This window comes from Pseudorca crassidens, chromosome 4 (genome assembly GCF_039906515.1).
Source record: "Pseudorca crassidens isolate mPseCra1 chromosome 4, mPseCra1.hap1, whole genome shotgun sequence".
NCBI lineage: Eukaryota > Metazoa > Chordata > Mammalia > Artiodactyla > Delphinidae > Pseudorca > Pseudorca crassidens.
In genome coordinates this window covers 109,923,619-109,939,860 of record NC_090299.1, presented here as the reverse complement: position 1 = coordinate 109,939,860, position 16,242 = coordinate 109,923,619, and the positions used below count along the sequence as shown (strand labels likewise).

The 16,242-nt window shown below is 33.7% G+C and overlaps 1 protein-coding gene across 4 annotated transcripts in view; it reads left to right on the top strand.

Moving 5' to 3' along the window:
* Nucleotides 1-16,242, top strand: part of CNOT6L (CCR4-NOT transcription complex subunit 6 like) — a 119,458-nt gene that overhangs the window by 47,185 nt on the left and 56,031 nt on the right. For 3 of the 4 annotated variants that reach the window (XM_067736336.1, XM_067736335.1, XM_067736334.1), the window contains exons 2-4: nucleotides 1,538-1,659; nucleotides 4,086-4,272; nucleotides 5,609-5,694. In XM_067736336.1, the coding sequence (XP_067592437.1) occupies nucleotides 1,548-1,659; nucleotides 4,086-4,272; nucleotides 5,609-5,694 (385 nt within the window). In that variant the 5' untranslated portion in view covers nucleotides 1,538-1,547. Of the gene's footprint in view, nucleotides 1-1,537; nucleotides 1,660-4,085; nucleotides 4,273-5,608; nucleotides 5,695-16,242 lie in introns of those variants that run through there. The other variant, XM_067736337.1, reaches the window with a different exon arrangement.

Below are 16,242 nucleotides of genomic sequence, written 5' to 3'. Positions count from 1 at the left end.
AGGTTAGAGCAGAAGAGCTTAACCTGGAAATTTGGAAGCTAATTACTGTTAACAGATGAAAAAATCTGGAAAACTTTCTCTTTGCCCCTTTTAGTAAATAGGAAGGAATGACTGTTTTTCCTTCCGCAATATGAGGACAAATTATGGTATGGGAAATTTTGATTGTATTCTTTTCTAGCTTTGATTCCTTGATACATGATAGAATACTTCCTATTTTTCTTTGTTCTCTTTATGTAACAAATTTCAGACCATCTGAAAGTAACTCTTACATTGAGATAGAACTTCTAAACTACTTAGAAACACTCCCAGTTTTAGGCAGTTGGTTTTCGTGTGTGTCTGTATGTCTCTGTGTTAAAATAGGAGCAAAGAACCAACTATAAATACTATGAGGGTATTTACTGATAGCATGCAGGAGTTTAATTAGGTTCAGGATTTTGTAATTTGCTATTCTTGTTAGATCTGAACGGGATTTCATTTTCTGCCAATTACCGAGCAGTAACTCTTGTATTAGACCTCTTGAATGATTACTTTTATGGCCATTTGTCGTCTGATTCATACATTGCGTTCTTGAGTTTATGTCTAGCTGGTCATCACTGATGATTGTTCAGTGATTATTTTGGCAGTTAACTGAAGAAAACTGTTTAATACTAGTTTCAGTTAGGGTGGCCATGTAACTCATTATCCAAATTGGACACTTTTGGGAGTGAAGAAGTGTTATCAATAATTACCTAAGAATAACAGATATAAACCAAGACTGGTCCTTGCAAACCAATATACATGATAATCTTAATTAGATGCTTTTGATTGCAAGTAACAAAACATAAACTAGTAGTTTAAACAATAAGTAAAATAGATTGACTTGTGTATCCAAAAAGCCCAGTATTTGAGAGTGCTACAGGCGTGGTTTGGTGAGGACTCTGGCTTTGTTTCTCTATTTTCTCATCTTTGACTGCTACGGCTGGCGTTTCTTATAGTTGGATGCTTGCCAACAATAGCTGGGGCTGTATTCTTTTTCATTTATGACCAGCAGGAGAGAGAAGCCTGCTCCTCCCATAAACATAAAATGAGTCTTAAGCCTAGTGATTATTAAATATTTCTGAACTAATCTCTGTGACAAGGGGAATGTCATGTGCTAATTGTCTTAGATATGGAATATCTGAATATCACTGAGACGAGGAGGATAGGATTACTCTGATTCTCTTAGGCCAGTCAGAGTCCATTCAGGAAACTTGCATAGGGTCAGTCTGTCTTGGGAAGCAAGGCAGCTAAATGAAGGGGAAGGGGTGCAATGGATGTATGGGAAGCAACCACCATGTTTTCTGTGAAGTCCAGTGTCCCTGCTTCTTTGCATTTTTCCTGAGACATCTCTTACTGAGTACCTGCAATAGCCTAGCATACTTTAGATGTGTTTTCCTTCTAGTGAGAATTTAGTAGTAGCTTGGCAAGGGGGGAGAAGAAGAAAATTTACCATCTCATTTTTCTTTCTCTCTTTTTTTTCTATTAGATTATAATTGTTGATTTTTTTTTCCCCTTACAGACTAATAGGGATGCCAAAGGAAAAATATGACCCTCCAGATCCTCGCAGAATTTATACCATCATGTCAGCAGAGGAGGTAGCCAATGGGAAAAAATCTCACTGGGCAGAATTAGAAATCTCGGGTGAGTGGAATCTGAAATATTTAATCTGGGCTATAATAGCAATGATGAACAAGAGTTGAGTGTTATACTTATTTCTTTGCTGTACATTTTTAATTAGATGAATTAATTGAGAAAATACAAGATGCTGAGGCACTAGTGTTTAACTTATTGATTTATCTGTGACTAAATATCTTTGTTCCCATTCTTTCTTTTGAGATTAATACTGTGGGCCACAGTTGGCATCTAAAATTGAAGGCATTGGGAGTTCAGTTTCTAAGTAAAACTAGGTTCTTTGATATAATAGATTTTGTTTTGGCTATTGCAGAGTAATCATTTTTGCAAATTGATATCTTTGCCGTCCTCCTGTCATCCCATTGTTGGTAGAATGGGAAACCTAGGAGCTATCTGTTTATTCTATAAATTACATGTTTAGGAGTTGTTAAAGTAGAATCTGATTCCTAAACACTCATAACCAGTCTAATAGTGAGCAAAACATCAGACAAACCGAAGGACATTCCACAAAATTCCTAGCTAGTAATCCTCAAAATTGTCAAGGTCATGAAAAACAAGGAAAGACTGTGAAACTGTCACAGATGAGAGAAGACTAAGGAGACATGATGACTAAATGCAAAAAATATGATCTTCCAGATCCTCGAACAAAAAGGTGTAAAAACTGGTGAAATTCAAATAAAGTCTATAAAGTAGTTATCTTCGAACAAAAGGGTGTAAAAACTGGTGAAATCAAATAAAGTCTATAAATTAGTTAATATTGACACTACGTACCAATCTTGGTTTCCTAGTTTTGACAAATGTACCGTGGTAATATAAGATGCTGGTACTAGGGGCAACTGGATGAGGGGGATATAGGAACTGTATTATCTTGGTAGCTTTTCTGTAGATCTAAAATTATCACAAACTTAAAAGTTTATTAAAAATAAAATATAAGTACAGTTTTTCTTTTATGAATTGATACAATACAGATTATATTTAGAAGGTAATTTTTTCCCCAGTAAGCTTTCATTTGGAAGAGTTAAACGCATATTATGGTGTCAATAGCAAGAAATACCTGTATCTTTAGCTAAAAGGTGGTGGTTAGGTGATTGATAATTAAAAAAAAATGAATATGAGCAAATCCTATTAGGTTAACCCAGGGATTCTCAACTTGGCACTATTGACACTTAGGGCTGGACAGTTCTTTGTGGTTGGGAGTGGTTGTGTGCGTGTCGGATGTTTAGCAGCATTCCTGGCCACTACCCACTAGATGCCAGTAGCACCCCTCTAGTTTTGACAACCAAAAATGTCTCCAGATTGCTAAAGTCCCTTGGGGAGCAGTATTGCCCCTGGTCGAGAACCATTCGGTTAAACCCTGGGTAAAACTGAAATAAGTTTCTTTTTTACTAGAGCCTCTTTTCACTTGAAACCTTTGTTTCCTATTAAAATGCAAAATCCTAATTGGCACTTTAAGCCTGATTATAGACAGCATGAAGGAACCTGTGAACCCTGAACAGAAGATCTAAGTTCGAGTCTACTGCTTGATAGCCATATGAAAAATAACATTTCCCTATTGAGACTTTTTGCCGTCTCTACCTTCCACTGCTCTTTTAATCAATATCTGTTAGCATTTTACTTTGGTAAAGTTTTCAGAGTCTCTTCATATAAGTTTATTGTTAAGATAACATCACATTTTACAGAAGCTGAAGTTATGTGATTTGTTTAGGCTTATATGGCTAACAAATGGTAAAAATCAGGACTGTGAACCAAGTCTTCTTTTTCCAGTACATGTTCTACCATAGCTGTCAGATGCTGACTGATAGGTAAAGCTTAATGAGTGACTATTTCCTTGAGTATGTTGCACTTAAATGCAAAATCTTAAACCAGAGTTATTAATGTATAATTGAAATATGAGAAGGCTGGGGAAGATGTCTCCTTTGGGAGTAAAATGGTTTTCCCGGCGGCTAATCTAAGGTTGGTTCTAAATCATAGCAATTACTCCTGTCTATTTAAAGTTTGTGGACTAATTCAGGCCCTAGATATAGATAAACCTTGCACTATTAATTTTCACGAAGTATGTGAGAAGTGCTTTTGTGAGGATCATAACTTAGAGAAAAAAAATTCAGGACTGTTCTACTACAAAAGCTCAATTCAGCCCCATGCTTTCTCCTTGAGACCATGTGATCACCCTGACTCCAAGGGTCTCCTCATTATGCCACATCTTATTTAATACATGGAAGATTCATGAGAAAGAATGGTTGTCGGAAAAAAGTGGCATGAAATTAAAGAAGGACCAGGTGTGTTTGGAAGCAATCAAGTAGCATTAAATACAAAATTAAAATGCCAGAGTCACAATATCTGTATGTATTTGTGGGCTCTTCTCCCACTTTTTAGTCCTTGTAATTCAGTCTTTGTCTTGGGCCAAAAGTTTAATGCATCAATATTTTGCCTTTTAGGTAGAGTGCGGAGCTTAAGTACATCACTTTGGTCATTGACACACTTGACAGCACTGCACCTAAATGACAATTACCTTAGTCGCATTCCACCTGATATTGCCAAGCTTCATAATCTGGTTTACCTGGATCTGTCATCCAATAAACTCAGAAGTTTACCAGCAGAACTAGGAAACATGGTGTCTCTCAGGTGAGGAAATATAAATGTGACTCACTGTATAAAATTCTAAATTTACCAAATAAGAATATTATGGAAGGTTACTCATCTTACAGTAGGAGTTCCATATGTATGTGAAGGTTAAATGATATAAATTGTCTAAGCAGAGTGCTTGAGTTGGGCTCCATTGAACGCTTCTTTTCCTTTCTTCCTTTAAATTTGGAGGTTTCTGGCTAGAAATGTGCTTGTATGACCAATTTCTTTTGACAGACTTGAGGTGGGATAGGGCTATAAAATACCTAAGTCTCGCTTTACACTCAAGTGACAAATCTCATCAGAATTATTTGGGGCTAGACTAGTCTAGACTAATGAGAAATAATTGGGAAAATGATTTGTTTATAAGTAAAGATTTTAGAAACATCTATTTTATAAGGCAAGTTATGCTTATATATTACAACTCCTTAAGGAAATCTTAAAACCTGATAATAAATGGATTTATTTCTAGTCTTTCAGGATTCTTTAAGAAATTTCTTCATAGGAGAAAATTGTATAGGAATCTTGAGACCTTGTATAAATGTTCCCAATGAAAACAAGGATTGCTTTTCTACCTTATCTGCTGAATAGTAATGTTAAAAAATTGCCATCACATGTTTAAAATTAAATATTTAATATCATTTAAAAATCGTGTTCTTTGCCATCCCCTTACTGTGTGTTTTTGTTGTTTTTTATATTTTTTAGTCATTTATTTTATACCTTTTGGTCATTAATTAATTACAAGGGCTGTTTATTTTTTCTGTAGTCTGCCCAAAATTTCACAATCATAAATCAGATCTCACCTGTGCTATCCTATTTATACTATCCTATGCTTTATTTTTAATGTTTATATTCTGTGTCAATGATTGTTGTATCTTGAAGTGATAATAGTTGTATTGTTATAAAAATTGATACAGGGAATTGGCTACTATAGTTAAATCCTGAAGTTTATTTTAAAAAGATTACTTTTTTCTATGAATGAGACTAGGTTCAAGGGTATCTGCTGTCTTTGGGTACATAAAATATGTGTCACTCTGATTTGCATCTGAGAGGCATTTTGGGTGAGAGAGAAAAGGGAGCATATTTAGCCTGAGAATGACATACAGTTCCTATACCTTTAACTTTAATCTGTGCTAGAGAATGAGTAAATCATAGAAACACTGTTAATAATTGTGGCAGTTACAACATTTTTGGATGAATGTAGAGAAATATACCCTGAATGTAGACATCATTCATGTTATGTTAGAAGGCAGGTTAAGAACAACGACTGTAGGTATTAATAAAGTTTGATATATTAAACTAAAACAGTTTTTGTGTTTTTTTTTTAAAAAAACAGGGAATTGCTTTTAAATAACAATCTGTTACGGGTTTTGCCTTATGAACTTGGTCGGCTCTTCCAGCTACAAACTCTAGGTTTGAAAGGTGAGTGATTTTTTAAAAATGATAGCATTAGCACTCAGCATTGAGGTTTTCTTAGCCTTTTAAAGACCATTTTGGTTACAATTAGGCCAGGTTTTAGTATAATTTCGAGAATGTAACTATACATTACTCTTGAAAGAAAAGTGTTTCTTCTCTATCAAATTGAACTTCACGATTTCAACAAGCTGCCATCATTTTAACAAACTTGTATGGGGGAAATTTCAGGTTTTTTTGTTTTGTTTTGTTTTTATATTTTACTGAAATTTCTTAGAGGAGATAGTTTAAATTAACATTTAGCACTGTAGTTTTTTTTCCCATTTTTTAAAAAAATTGAAAACAGTGATATAACATAATGAATTTTAACCTCAGCCAGAATGTCTGGTTTTGATAGAGTAGATAGCATTGGCATATTAGGTTTATAAGAGGGAAAACATTACAGTAAAAATGAGCTATGTCTAATAAGTGTAGTTATTGTAAATAGTGTATTAATCCAAAATGCATGTTCCTCTGATGATATCATCTCAGTTTGGAATGAAAGTCATACTCAAATCACATAAATACTGAGATTTGTATATTTTTCTCTTATAGCATAGCATAAGAAGAAGGGTTTATTTTGAATGCAGAGGACTAAATACAGATTTACTCTATTGGTTAAACATTTTCCGTGCTAATGAGGAGGGAACGTTAAAGCCTTATGAAGTATACACTTTCATATGTTTTATTTTCCTTCTTCAAAGACTACTGAGTCTCATGAACGTGTTGTTTGCGTTTGCTTAAATCATATAGTGGAGCATTAAGAAAGAAGCTTGAATAAGAGTGGTAAGATTGCTGACATTATTTGTTGAAATGACAAAAGTGGTGTTAGGCTTCCTTATACAGTTAACCCTTCGTAAGTTGGATAATTATATGAATGGTCTAACTCTTGTGATTTTAGGTTCTTTGTAGGAATTTACTGATGCTTTTTATCATGTATGAATTAGACATATGGGGAATACTTTTTATCTAAAGTATTTTCTTGAGGATTAACCCAAGGCATTTGAAATTTAACTGTTGGGACATTTCGCCTTATTCTCTGTGTGCTAAATCTTATTCTTGTAAATGTAGCTGAAACAGCCATCCAGCTAGAGTTGGAATGGGGGCAGGTCTGTTCATGCCTATTAAAAAGTATGGAATGGTTGTCATTTTTATAATCTTAGATTTCAGAATTCACACTTTTCATACTGATTATAATAAATGGTATATTTTTTGTCTCCAAGGATAACCATTGTTTCTAACTTTCAACATCAATCAGAACAGCTGTTTTCCTCCTCCTAATCTTGATGGAGAGCATGTCAATGACAAATGAATACCTTGCTATTGAACCCAGTTGGACTTACCCTTCATACCACATAACATTCCTGGAAAAGCAAATATTATATATCTTACTGTTTCATAACTCTATTCCATGTTATCTCATATAGAGACATGTTCTCTGGGCTTCCCTGGTGGCGCAGTGGTTGAGAGTCCGCCTGCTGATGCAGGGGACACAGGTTCGTGCCCTGGTCCGGGAAGATCCCACATGCCACGGAGCGGCTGGGCCCATGAGCCATGGCCGCTGAGCCTGCACGTCCGGAGCCTGTGCTCTGCAACGGGAGAGGCCACAACAGTGAGGGGCCTGCATACCGCAAAAAAAACAAAAAGAAAAAAGAGACATGTTCTCAGAAAATTTAGCTTAGTATCAACTGAATGAATCTTTCTGAATATCCTTTATCTCCTGGGTTCTTCATTTACTAGTTAAAATGTTAGTCTTCCAAACTACTGTCTTTGGCTGGACTTTGATTCTAGTGTCCCTTGTCTACTGATGATTCACATTTGTTAAAATCTCACTTTAGACTTTCAAATCAGGCACCAGCTCTGCTTTACCAGCTGTAACTTAGCTTTGTCCGTGCCTATGGATAAATTCCTTTTCATTAAACTTCAATTTAAATTCAATATAAATACCTATCTGCAGGCTTTCCTCTTCTGTGAGAATCTGTTTTTCTGGCAGTGCTATTTTGTGTTCAGGTGATCAGTACAGAAGAGCAGAGACCTTTTAGAAATGAAAGAAAGCCAGAGCCCTCCCTGCCATCTTTCAAAACTTTAAGGTGGTAAAAACAGGATTGATTTTATGAAGGAATTGAAGGAATAAAATGTTCCTAATGAATGGTAGCTTTATATTCTTAGGAAGGTAAAACTTGAAATAATTTCTTAATCAGTTTTAATAACCACATAGTGGTACTTTGTGCCCAAAAAAGGGGGGAGGGAGTAGAGTGGAGCACTTAAAATAGCACTGTGATATATTTAAAAGAAACAATGAAAATGGATGGCCTCTAAGATTCCATTTTGTCTTGAAACCAGAAAAAGGAGTGCCTTTCTTCCATTTCCTGTCTTCCTCTGAAACATAGATACTGAAATTTTGATAATGAATTTGATCATCCTGGCTCAACAAGTTAATTTTTAGAAATGCTATTTTGAGACTTGAGGAGTATGTGTGGTGGGTAGGGTATTTGAAGAGTTAGAATAAGAAGGCCAATTTAAAAACTACAAACATGGCCAGTCCAGGAAGTTGGAAATGTTCTTTTAAGTCACTTAAAAGAAAAATCCAAACTGTATTAGTTTTATGGAAGAAAAGGTATAAGTGAAAACAATTCTCATATAGTTATTTTTAAATAATTTAGAATTCATGTCCTAAGGTATAAAGCAATACTTTCTCTGACATATGGGCCAAACAGTTGTCCTCAGGCATTAAACATTGATGTCCCCAAATAATAAAAACTTTAGAACTTCAATAATTGTGAAGATTTCTAGCTTCCTTCTAAGAATTACTTATCTCCCTTAAAATAAAATGAACCATGGCAGTTGAAGATTCTTTTACTATGTAAACTTTTTAATTCATGAAATATATCATAATATACAAAGAGTAACATTTTAAAGAAAATAAAATAAGTAACTACACACCCATTATCTAACGTTCTCAGTACCTTTTTAAAAAATGCATTTAAAAATCCGATTGCCACTCATATAGGAGGCAAAGTACTTTCTTCTGTATTGTATAATGAGCTTCTGGAAATCAGTAAATAAAAGACAGTCTATTAGAGAGCATATTAATAATTCATATAAGAGGATTTACAAATGGCTGTAAAATTAGAAAGTTGATCAACATTATATAATAATAACAATGCAAATTGAGACTATACTCAATTTTTACCTATCAGATTGGATGAATTCCAAAAATTTGATAAACTAACTGTAGGTGAGATTATTGGGAAATAGGCACAATCAAACCTTGTTGGTGTAGATCCCCTGTATCTTTTAAGTTTCCTGTGTGCCTTTTCTTGATTACATCTTCATCACTTCTCCCAGAGGTTATTACTGTCCTAAATTCTGTTAGTTTTCTTTCGGTCATCCAACAGGTATTGATGAGCACATACTATGTGCCAGATACTGAGCTTATATATGTATCTGTTAAGGGTGTTTTAACCTTTATATAAATGGAATCCTACTGAATGTAATTTTCTGTGACTTGGTTTTATTTGACTTTATGTATTTACGATTCATACATTTATGCATTCGTGTAATTGTAGTTAATCTGTTTCATTGCTGTGTTGTATTCTGTTATATGAATATGCTGTAATTCATTCTACTATAGATATTTAGATTGTTTCCACCTTTTTTTGACTACTATAAGCAATGTAGCCATGAACATTCTTGTACATGTCTCCTGATAGAGTTCCTAGGAATGGAATTGTTGGGTTATAGAAAGAAGCTTATACATTCTTAGGTTTATTAGGTAATGCCATAATATTTTACAAAGTAGCTATACTAAAATATACTCCCGAAAGTAACAGTTGCCATTTTTCTGTCTTCTTCCCAACACTTACTTAGTATTGTCAGATTTTTAAAGTTTTGCCAGTTATTAAGTGTGAAACAGTTTCTAGTCCTACTCTTAATTTACATTTTCCTAATTGATAATAAAACTGAGAATCTTTTCATATATGTATTGGCCACGTTTCTTCTCTGAAATTGCTATTGATATCTTTTGCTTATTTTCACTTGGAATTTTTAACTTTTGTCTATTTTGTATTGTAAATGTCTTCTTCCACTCGGGCTTTTCTTTCTGTTTTCTTTGTTGGTATTGTTTAATGAATAGATTTGATTTTTTTTTTTTTTTTGCGGTACGCGGGCCTCTCACTGTTGTGGCCTCTCCCGTTGCGGAGCACAGGCTCCGGACGCGCAGGCTCAGCAGCCATGGCTTACGGGCCCAGCTGCTCCACGGCATGTGGGATCTTCCCGGACCGGGGCACGAACCCGTGTCCCCTGCAACGGCAGGTGGACTCTCAACAACTGCGCCACCAGGGAAGCCCTTGATTTTTTTTTATTGTAGTTGAATTTAAAATTCTTTTCTTTTGTGACTAGTGCATCTTATGTTTTATTAAAGAAATCCTGCCCTACCCCAGTCATAAATAGTTTTTCTATATTATCTCTTAAAAGTTGTTGTAAAGTTTTGCTTTTCATAGTTAATTCTTTCATTCATTTGGAGTTGATTTTTTAATATGGTATGAGAGGTCTAATTTTGGGAGGGATCTCATTTTGTCTTTTCCTTGTGAATAACCAGTTGTCTCAACATCATTTAGTGACTAGTTTTCCCTTTTCCCACTGATCAGCAAAGTCACCTCTCTCATATATCAGCAATGTGTCGTAGGCTTGTTTTGGGATCTCCATTCTCTGTACCCAGCAGTCAGTTTGTCTCACCTTGCACTGATTACTACATTGTCATAATTGTTACTGTGGCTTTATATTAAGATTTGATATCTCTTTTGGGAAGTCTCTTTACATTTTACTTTTGCAATGTCTTGGCAGTTTGGGTGCCTTGAATCTTCCTCATACATAAGAAACAGCTTGTTAAGTTTCACAAAAAATGCTGTTGGGACTTTGGAACTGCATTGAATGTCTGGATCAATTTAAGAAAAATTGACATGTTAATTACATTGAGTCTTCCTATCCATGAATTTGTGCATTCTCCCCATTTATTTAGATCTTATTTAATGTCTTTGAATAAAATTTTATAACTTTCTGCACACTGTTCAGGCATATCTTTTGTAGATTTGTTTCTAGATACTTTATAAGTTTCTTTGTTCCTCTTATAAACCATGTCTTTTTTAAGTTGCTTTTTCTGCCTGTTTGCTGTTGGGGTATACGAATTACCATTAAAAAGAAAAAAGATCTTATAGTAAGCCTTCTTGGCTAAATTCTTCCTAAAAGTTTGTTTACAAATTCTTTAGGTATTGTATGCAGATAATGATTTCATCTGCTGATAAAGACTTTGTTCCTTTCAAATTCTTATAATTTCTTTTCCTTATTGTAATGTACTGGCGTGTTTAATACAATATCTAATAGAAGCATTAATACTGGGCATGCTTCTAATCACAATTTTAAAGGAAATGTTTCCAATATTTTTCCATTAAGAATATTTGCTCTATATTTTTGGTAAAAAGTTTTTAGGTTCTAGAAGTTTCCTTATATTTCTACTTTGCTAATCCTTATTTGGGTGCTGAAGTTTATTAAATGCTTTTCTTCATCTATTGAGATGATTACATTATTTTCTCATTTCATATATTGAAGTGGTAAATTATATGTAAGCGTCCCCCCAACCTGCCCCTTTAAACCACACTTGGATTCCTGAGGTAAACCCAACTTGGTGCTTTTATACACTGCTGGATTTATTTTGATAGTGTTTGTCAAGAACTGTTAAGGCTCTGAGATTTTACCCTATTACAAGCTAATAAGTTAGCCAATTATTGCTTCATGGATAATGGTAGAAGACATGAGACTCTTGGGTCAGAGACAAAGAACGTTATCACTCAAGCAACAAGGTGGACCCAGACACATGCTGTATACACAAAGAGTTTGCATTGCAATTGAGTAATCTAAGTCCAAAGGTGCAGCACTTTTCAAGCAAGCAGCAAATATTGTAGCTAGCTGCAAAAAAACCAAAACAAAACAACTAATCCTGATTCTCCAGGGGTACAAAGAGTTATATGGAAGTATTGCTCTGATTGCCTTGACCTGTTTAGTTCCCTATTTAACTAGCTATGGAAACTGCTCAGTATCAAGAGACAGATAAGTCTCAGAATCTGTTGCACTCACAAAGAATGAAGGGGGGAAGCACAGGGACCCTGATGGACTGCCTTTCACAATAACTTTTTAAAGGAATTTTTCATGTATGTTCATGAATAAGATAGACATGTGTTCTTACTGTTCTTACTCAGTTTTCTCAAAGAGTTTGTATAATATTGAATTAATCTGTTCCTTGAAATTTTGGTGGAACAAGACTATAAAACTACCATTGCCTGGTGGAACTATCACCTCAATGTATTTGTAGTTATAAGAATCATTGAATCTTTCTAATTGCTGATGAGTCAGTTTTTTTGGACTGTATCTGTAATATTGGAATTTTTCAGCTTTTTAAAGTTTTCAAATTTGCATAAAAACGTTCATAATATTCTCTTGATATATTTTTAGACTCTTGTTTATATTACCCCCTTCTTCATTAGTAAGATTATTTGTGCTTTCTATCTTTTTTCTGATTTAGTCTCCCCAGAGATTTGTCAGTTATGTTCTTTTCAGTGAGTCAGTATTGGCTTTTATTTTTAAAAAACTGGTTTGTTTGTTTTTCTTTATTCTGTTTTGTTTGGATTTATTATAGTTTTTTTCCTTTTTTCTCTTTTTAAGTTGGATATATGGCTTATTCATATTTAGATTTCCTTATTTTCAAATAAATATAAGCAGTTAAGGCCATAAATTTTTTTGGCAAGACTATAAATTTATTTGGCAACCCATGATTTTGATATGAAATATTCTCATCATTTTTGCCTAAGTATTATTAATATAGGTTATCATATCTTCTTTGACTCATCAGTTATTTAAAATTTCCATGCACGTGTGATTTTAAATTTACCTTTCTTTATTGTTAAATTTAAACTTAATTGCATTATAGGCTGTTAGGGTAACCTGTATGAACAAGTTCTTTTACATTTGTTGATTCCTGCTTTATGGGCTGGTATGTGATCAATTTTTATAAATGTTTTACTGCATCTGAAAAGAGTATTGTTTTTCTAATTGTTAGGTACAGATCTATATGTTTCTCCATTAGATCAAATTTGTTAGCTGTGTTCCTCATATTTTCTGTATCTTTATAAATTTTTGACTGTTTGCTCTTTTAATAATTAAGGTATATATGCTAAAATTTCCATTTAAATGCTGAATTTGTTCATTTCCCCATGTAGTCCAGTCAGCTTTTGCTTATAGCCTTTGAGTTTATTTTATTAGGTATACCAACTATGCCTATATATTGCTATACCTTCTGGTAAATTGAACCTGATATTAGGTCATGAGCCTCCTGTTAGGGTTTTCATCTTACGATCTTTTTTGTCTCATATAGCTATGCAAGTTTTCTTTTGGTTAATGTTTGTATAATACATCTTTTCTCCTTTGTTTACTTTCAGCCTTTCTGTGTACTTATGCTTAGGTGTGTCTCTTACAAAAAGTATATAACTGGTCTTTGTTTTTAATCCAGTCTGACTTTATTTTAATATGTGGGTTCAGACCAATTGCCTTACCTCTATTGCAATTATTGATATTTTTGTCTGGTTGCCATCCTACTTTTTGATTCCATTCTTTGTGTGATTTTTTTGTTTTCTTTTTGCCTTTCTAAAAACAGATTTTCCCCCCCTTGTTTGTTTCTTGATCTATATACTTCTGTTGGTGTGGGATTTGTACATTCTATTTCTGGACTCTCAGTGGTCACTCTTGAAATTATACCTTGAATATATTTTTGAAAAATTAAATTTTTAGCAACTTTTTTTTACTGAACTATATGTATGTAGTAAAATTGACCTCTTTGTTGACAGACATTCACATTTGGTGAATGTTGACAGATGTATGCAGTTGCATAACCACCACTACAATTGAGAAATAGAACTGTTCTGTCACCCTCCAGAATTCATTTGTGTTCATTGAAGTCAACACCTTGTCCCATTCTTAGGCCTTGGCAACTACTTTTCCAGAATGTCATATATAGAAACATAGTATGTAGCCTTTTGAGTCTGGATTCTTTCATTTAACATAATGTATTTGAGGTTCATCCATCTTGTGTATTTCAGTAGCTCATTTCTGTTGCCAAGTAGTATCCGATTGTGTGGATATACCACCGATTTTTATCTGTTCACAAGTTGAAGGACATTTGGGTTGTTTCCGGTTATGAGTGATTAAGAATAAAGGCACTGTAAACATTTGTATAGATTTCTGTGTGAACTAAGTTATATTTTACTTGGGTAAATACCTAGGACTGGAACTGCCAGGTGGTATGGTAAGTGTATGTTGGACTTCATAAGAAACTGCCAGACTGTTTGTCTAATAATCCAACATAGTGGATTTATCATTTTGTATTCCTGCCAAAAATATGAGAGAGTTTTAGTTGGCTCTGCGTCCTTGTCAGTACTTCTTGGTATTATCAATTTTTTTTTTAAATTTTTCATTCTAGTAGGATGTAATATCATTGTGGTTTAGCTTGTCATTTCTCTAATGAGTAATTATACTTTTCATGTGTTTATTTGCCATCTGTATGTCTTCGTTGGTGAAGGAAGTATTTATTCACATCTTTTGCCTAGTTTTATTATTGAGTTGCTTTTTTTCTAATTACTGAGATTTTGAGAGTTTATTATATGTTTTGGATTCAAGTCCTTTTTAAAGTATGTTTTGCAGATATTTTCTCCCAGTCTGTGGCTTGTATGTTTATTTTCTTTACAGGGCCTTTTAAAGAGCAATTTTCCGTTTTGATGCGGTCCCATTTATCACTCGTTTTCATCTATGGATTATGTCTTTGGTGTATTTACCAAATACACCGAAGATGTATTTACCTCACCCAAGTACATCTAAGATATATCTACCTCACCCAAGTACATGAAGGTTTTCTTCTAGAAATTTTATAATTAGGTTTTTCATATAGGTCTGTGGTCTGTTTTAAGTTAGTTTTTGTAAATATGGTACAAAGTTAGTTCTTTTGCATATGTACATCCAGTCATTCCAAGCACTATTTGTTGAAAAGATTATGCTTTCCACGTGGATTTTCTTGCAACTTTGTCAAAATTCATTAGACCCAAATTTATGTGGGTGGGTCTACTGCTAGATACATAAACTGTCCACTGATCTATGCCAATACCAAAATGTTTGATTGTTGCAGCTTTGTGGTAAGCCCTGAGATTATATAGTATGTGTTCTCCAACTCTGTTGTTATTTTTCAAAATTGTGTTGACACCTCTAAATGCTTTGCATTTCCATATAAGTTTTAGAATCAGATTGTGATTTTTGCAAAATATCCTGCTAGATTTTTTATTTGAATTGTATTGAATATGTAGATCAGTTTGGAGGAAGAATCATTTTGTTAATCTTGAGACTTAATACTGAGTCTTCCAATCTGTGAATACAGTGTACCTCTCTATTTACGCAGGTCGTCTTTATTTTTTTTTTGATGTTTTGTAGTTTTCAGCATGCAGATCTTGCAAATATTTTGCTAGATTTATATATTGTTGCTGGATTTGCTACTTATTTGATATTTGATGCTATTGTAAATGATACTACTTTTAAAATTTCCAGTTATTCATTGATATTTTATAGAACTAAAACACAATTCATTTAAAAGTATATTGACCTTATCCCTTGCAACATTTGTAAACTTATTACTTCTAGGAACTTTTACAACCTTTTAATCTGTGAATAGAGACCTTTTCATTTCTTCCTTTCCTTATTTTTTGCCTTATCACACTGGCAAGGACAATATTAAATAGAAGTGATGACAGTGCATGTCCTTGCCCTGTTCTTAACTTTAGGGAGAAAGTGTTCAGTCTTTCACCATGAATTATATCAACTGCAAGTTTTTTGGTGCTTTTTCAGGTTAAATAAATTTTCCTTCTATTTCTTCACTTTTGCTGAGGATTTTTGTCATTGATGCAAGTTGAATTTGGTCAGATACTTTCTGTGCAACTGTTGAAATGATCATAACTTTTCTTCTTTACTTGTTTATATGCTGATTTACATTGGTGGTTTTTCATTAATAATCAGACTTCTATCAAGAGGTAGAACTCACCTTTTATTCCCATTTTAAATACCACTTAGCCATAATGTATTTTGTTTTTAATATATTACTGAATTTGCTAGTATTTTGTTGAGGATTTATACATTTATGATTGTAAGGCATTCTGTAGTATTTTTTTTTACAATGTTTTTATCTAGCTTGATAAGGATACTACTGACTTCGTAAAATGAGTTGGAAAGTGTTACTAACACTTCTATTTTCTTGAAGCATTTCCATTTGTATTATTTCTTTCTTATATTATTGGTAGTATTTTCCAGTAAAACTATATGGGCCTGAAATTTTCTTTGTTGAAAAGTTTTTAACTACTAATTCAGTTTCTTTCATTGATATAAGACATTGAGGTTATCCCTGTCTTAGTGTAGCTACTTCAGCTCTCTTGG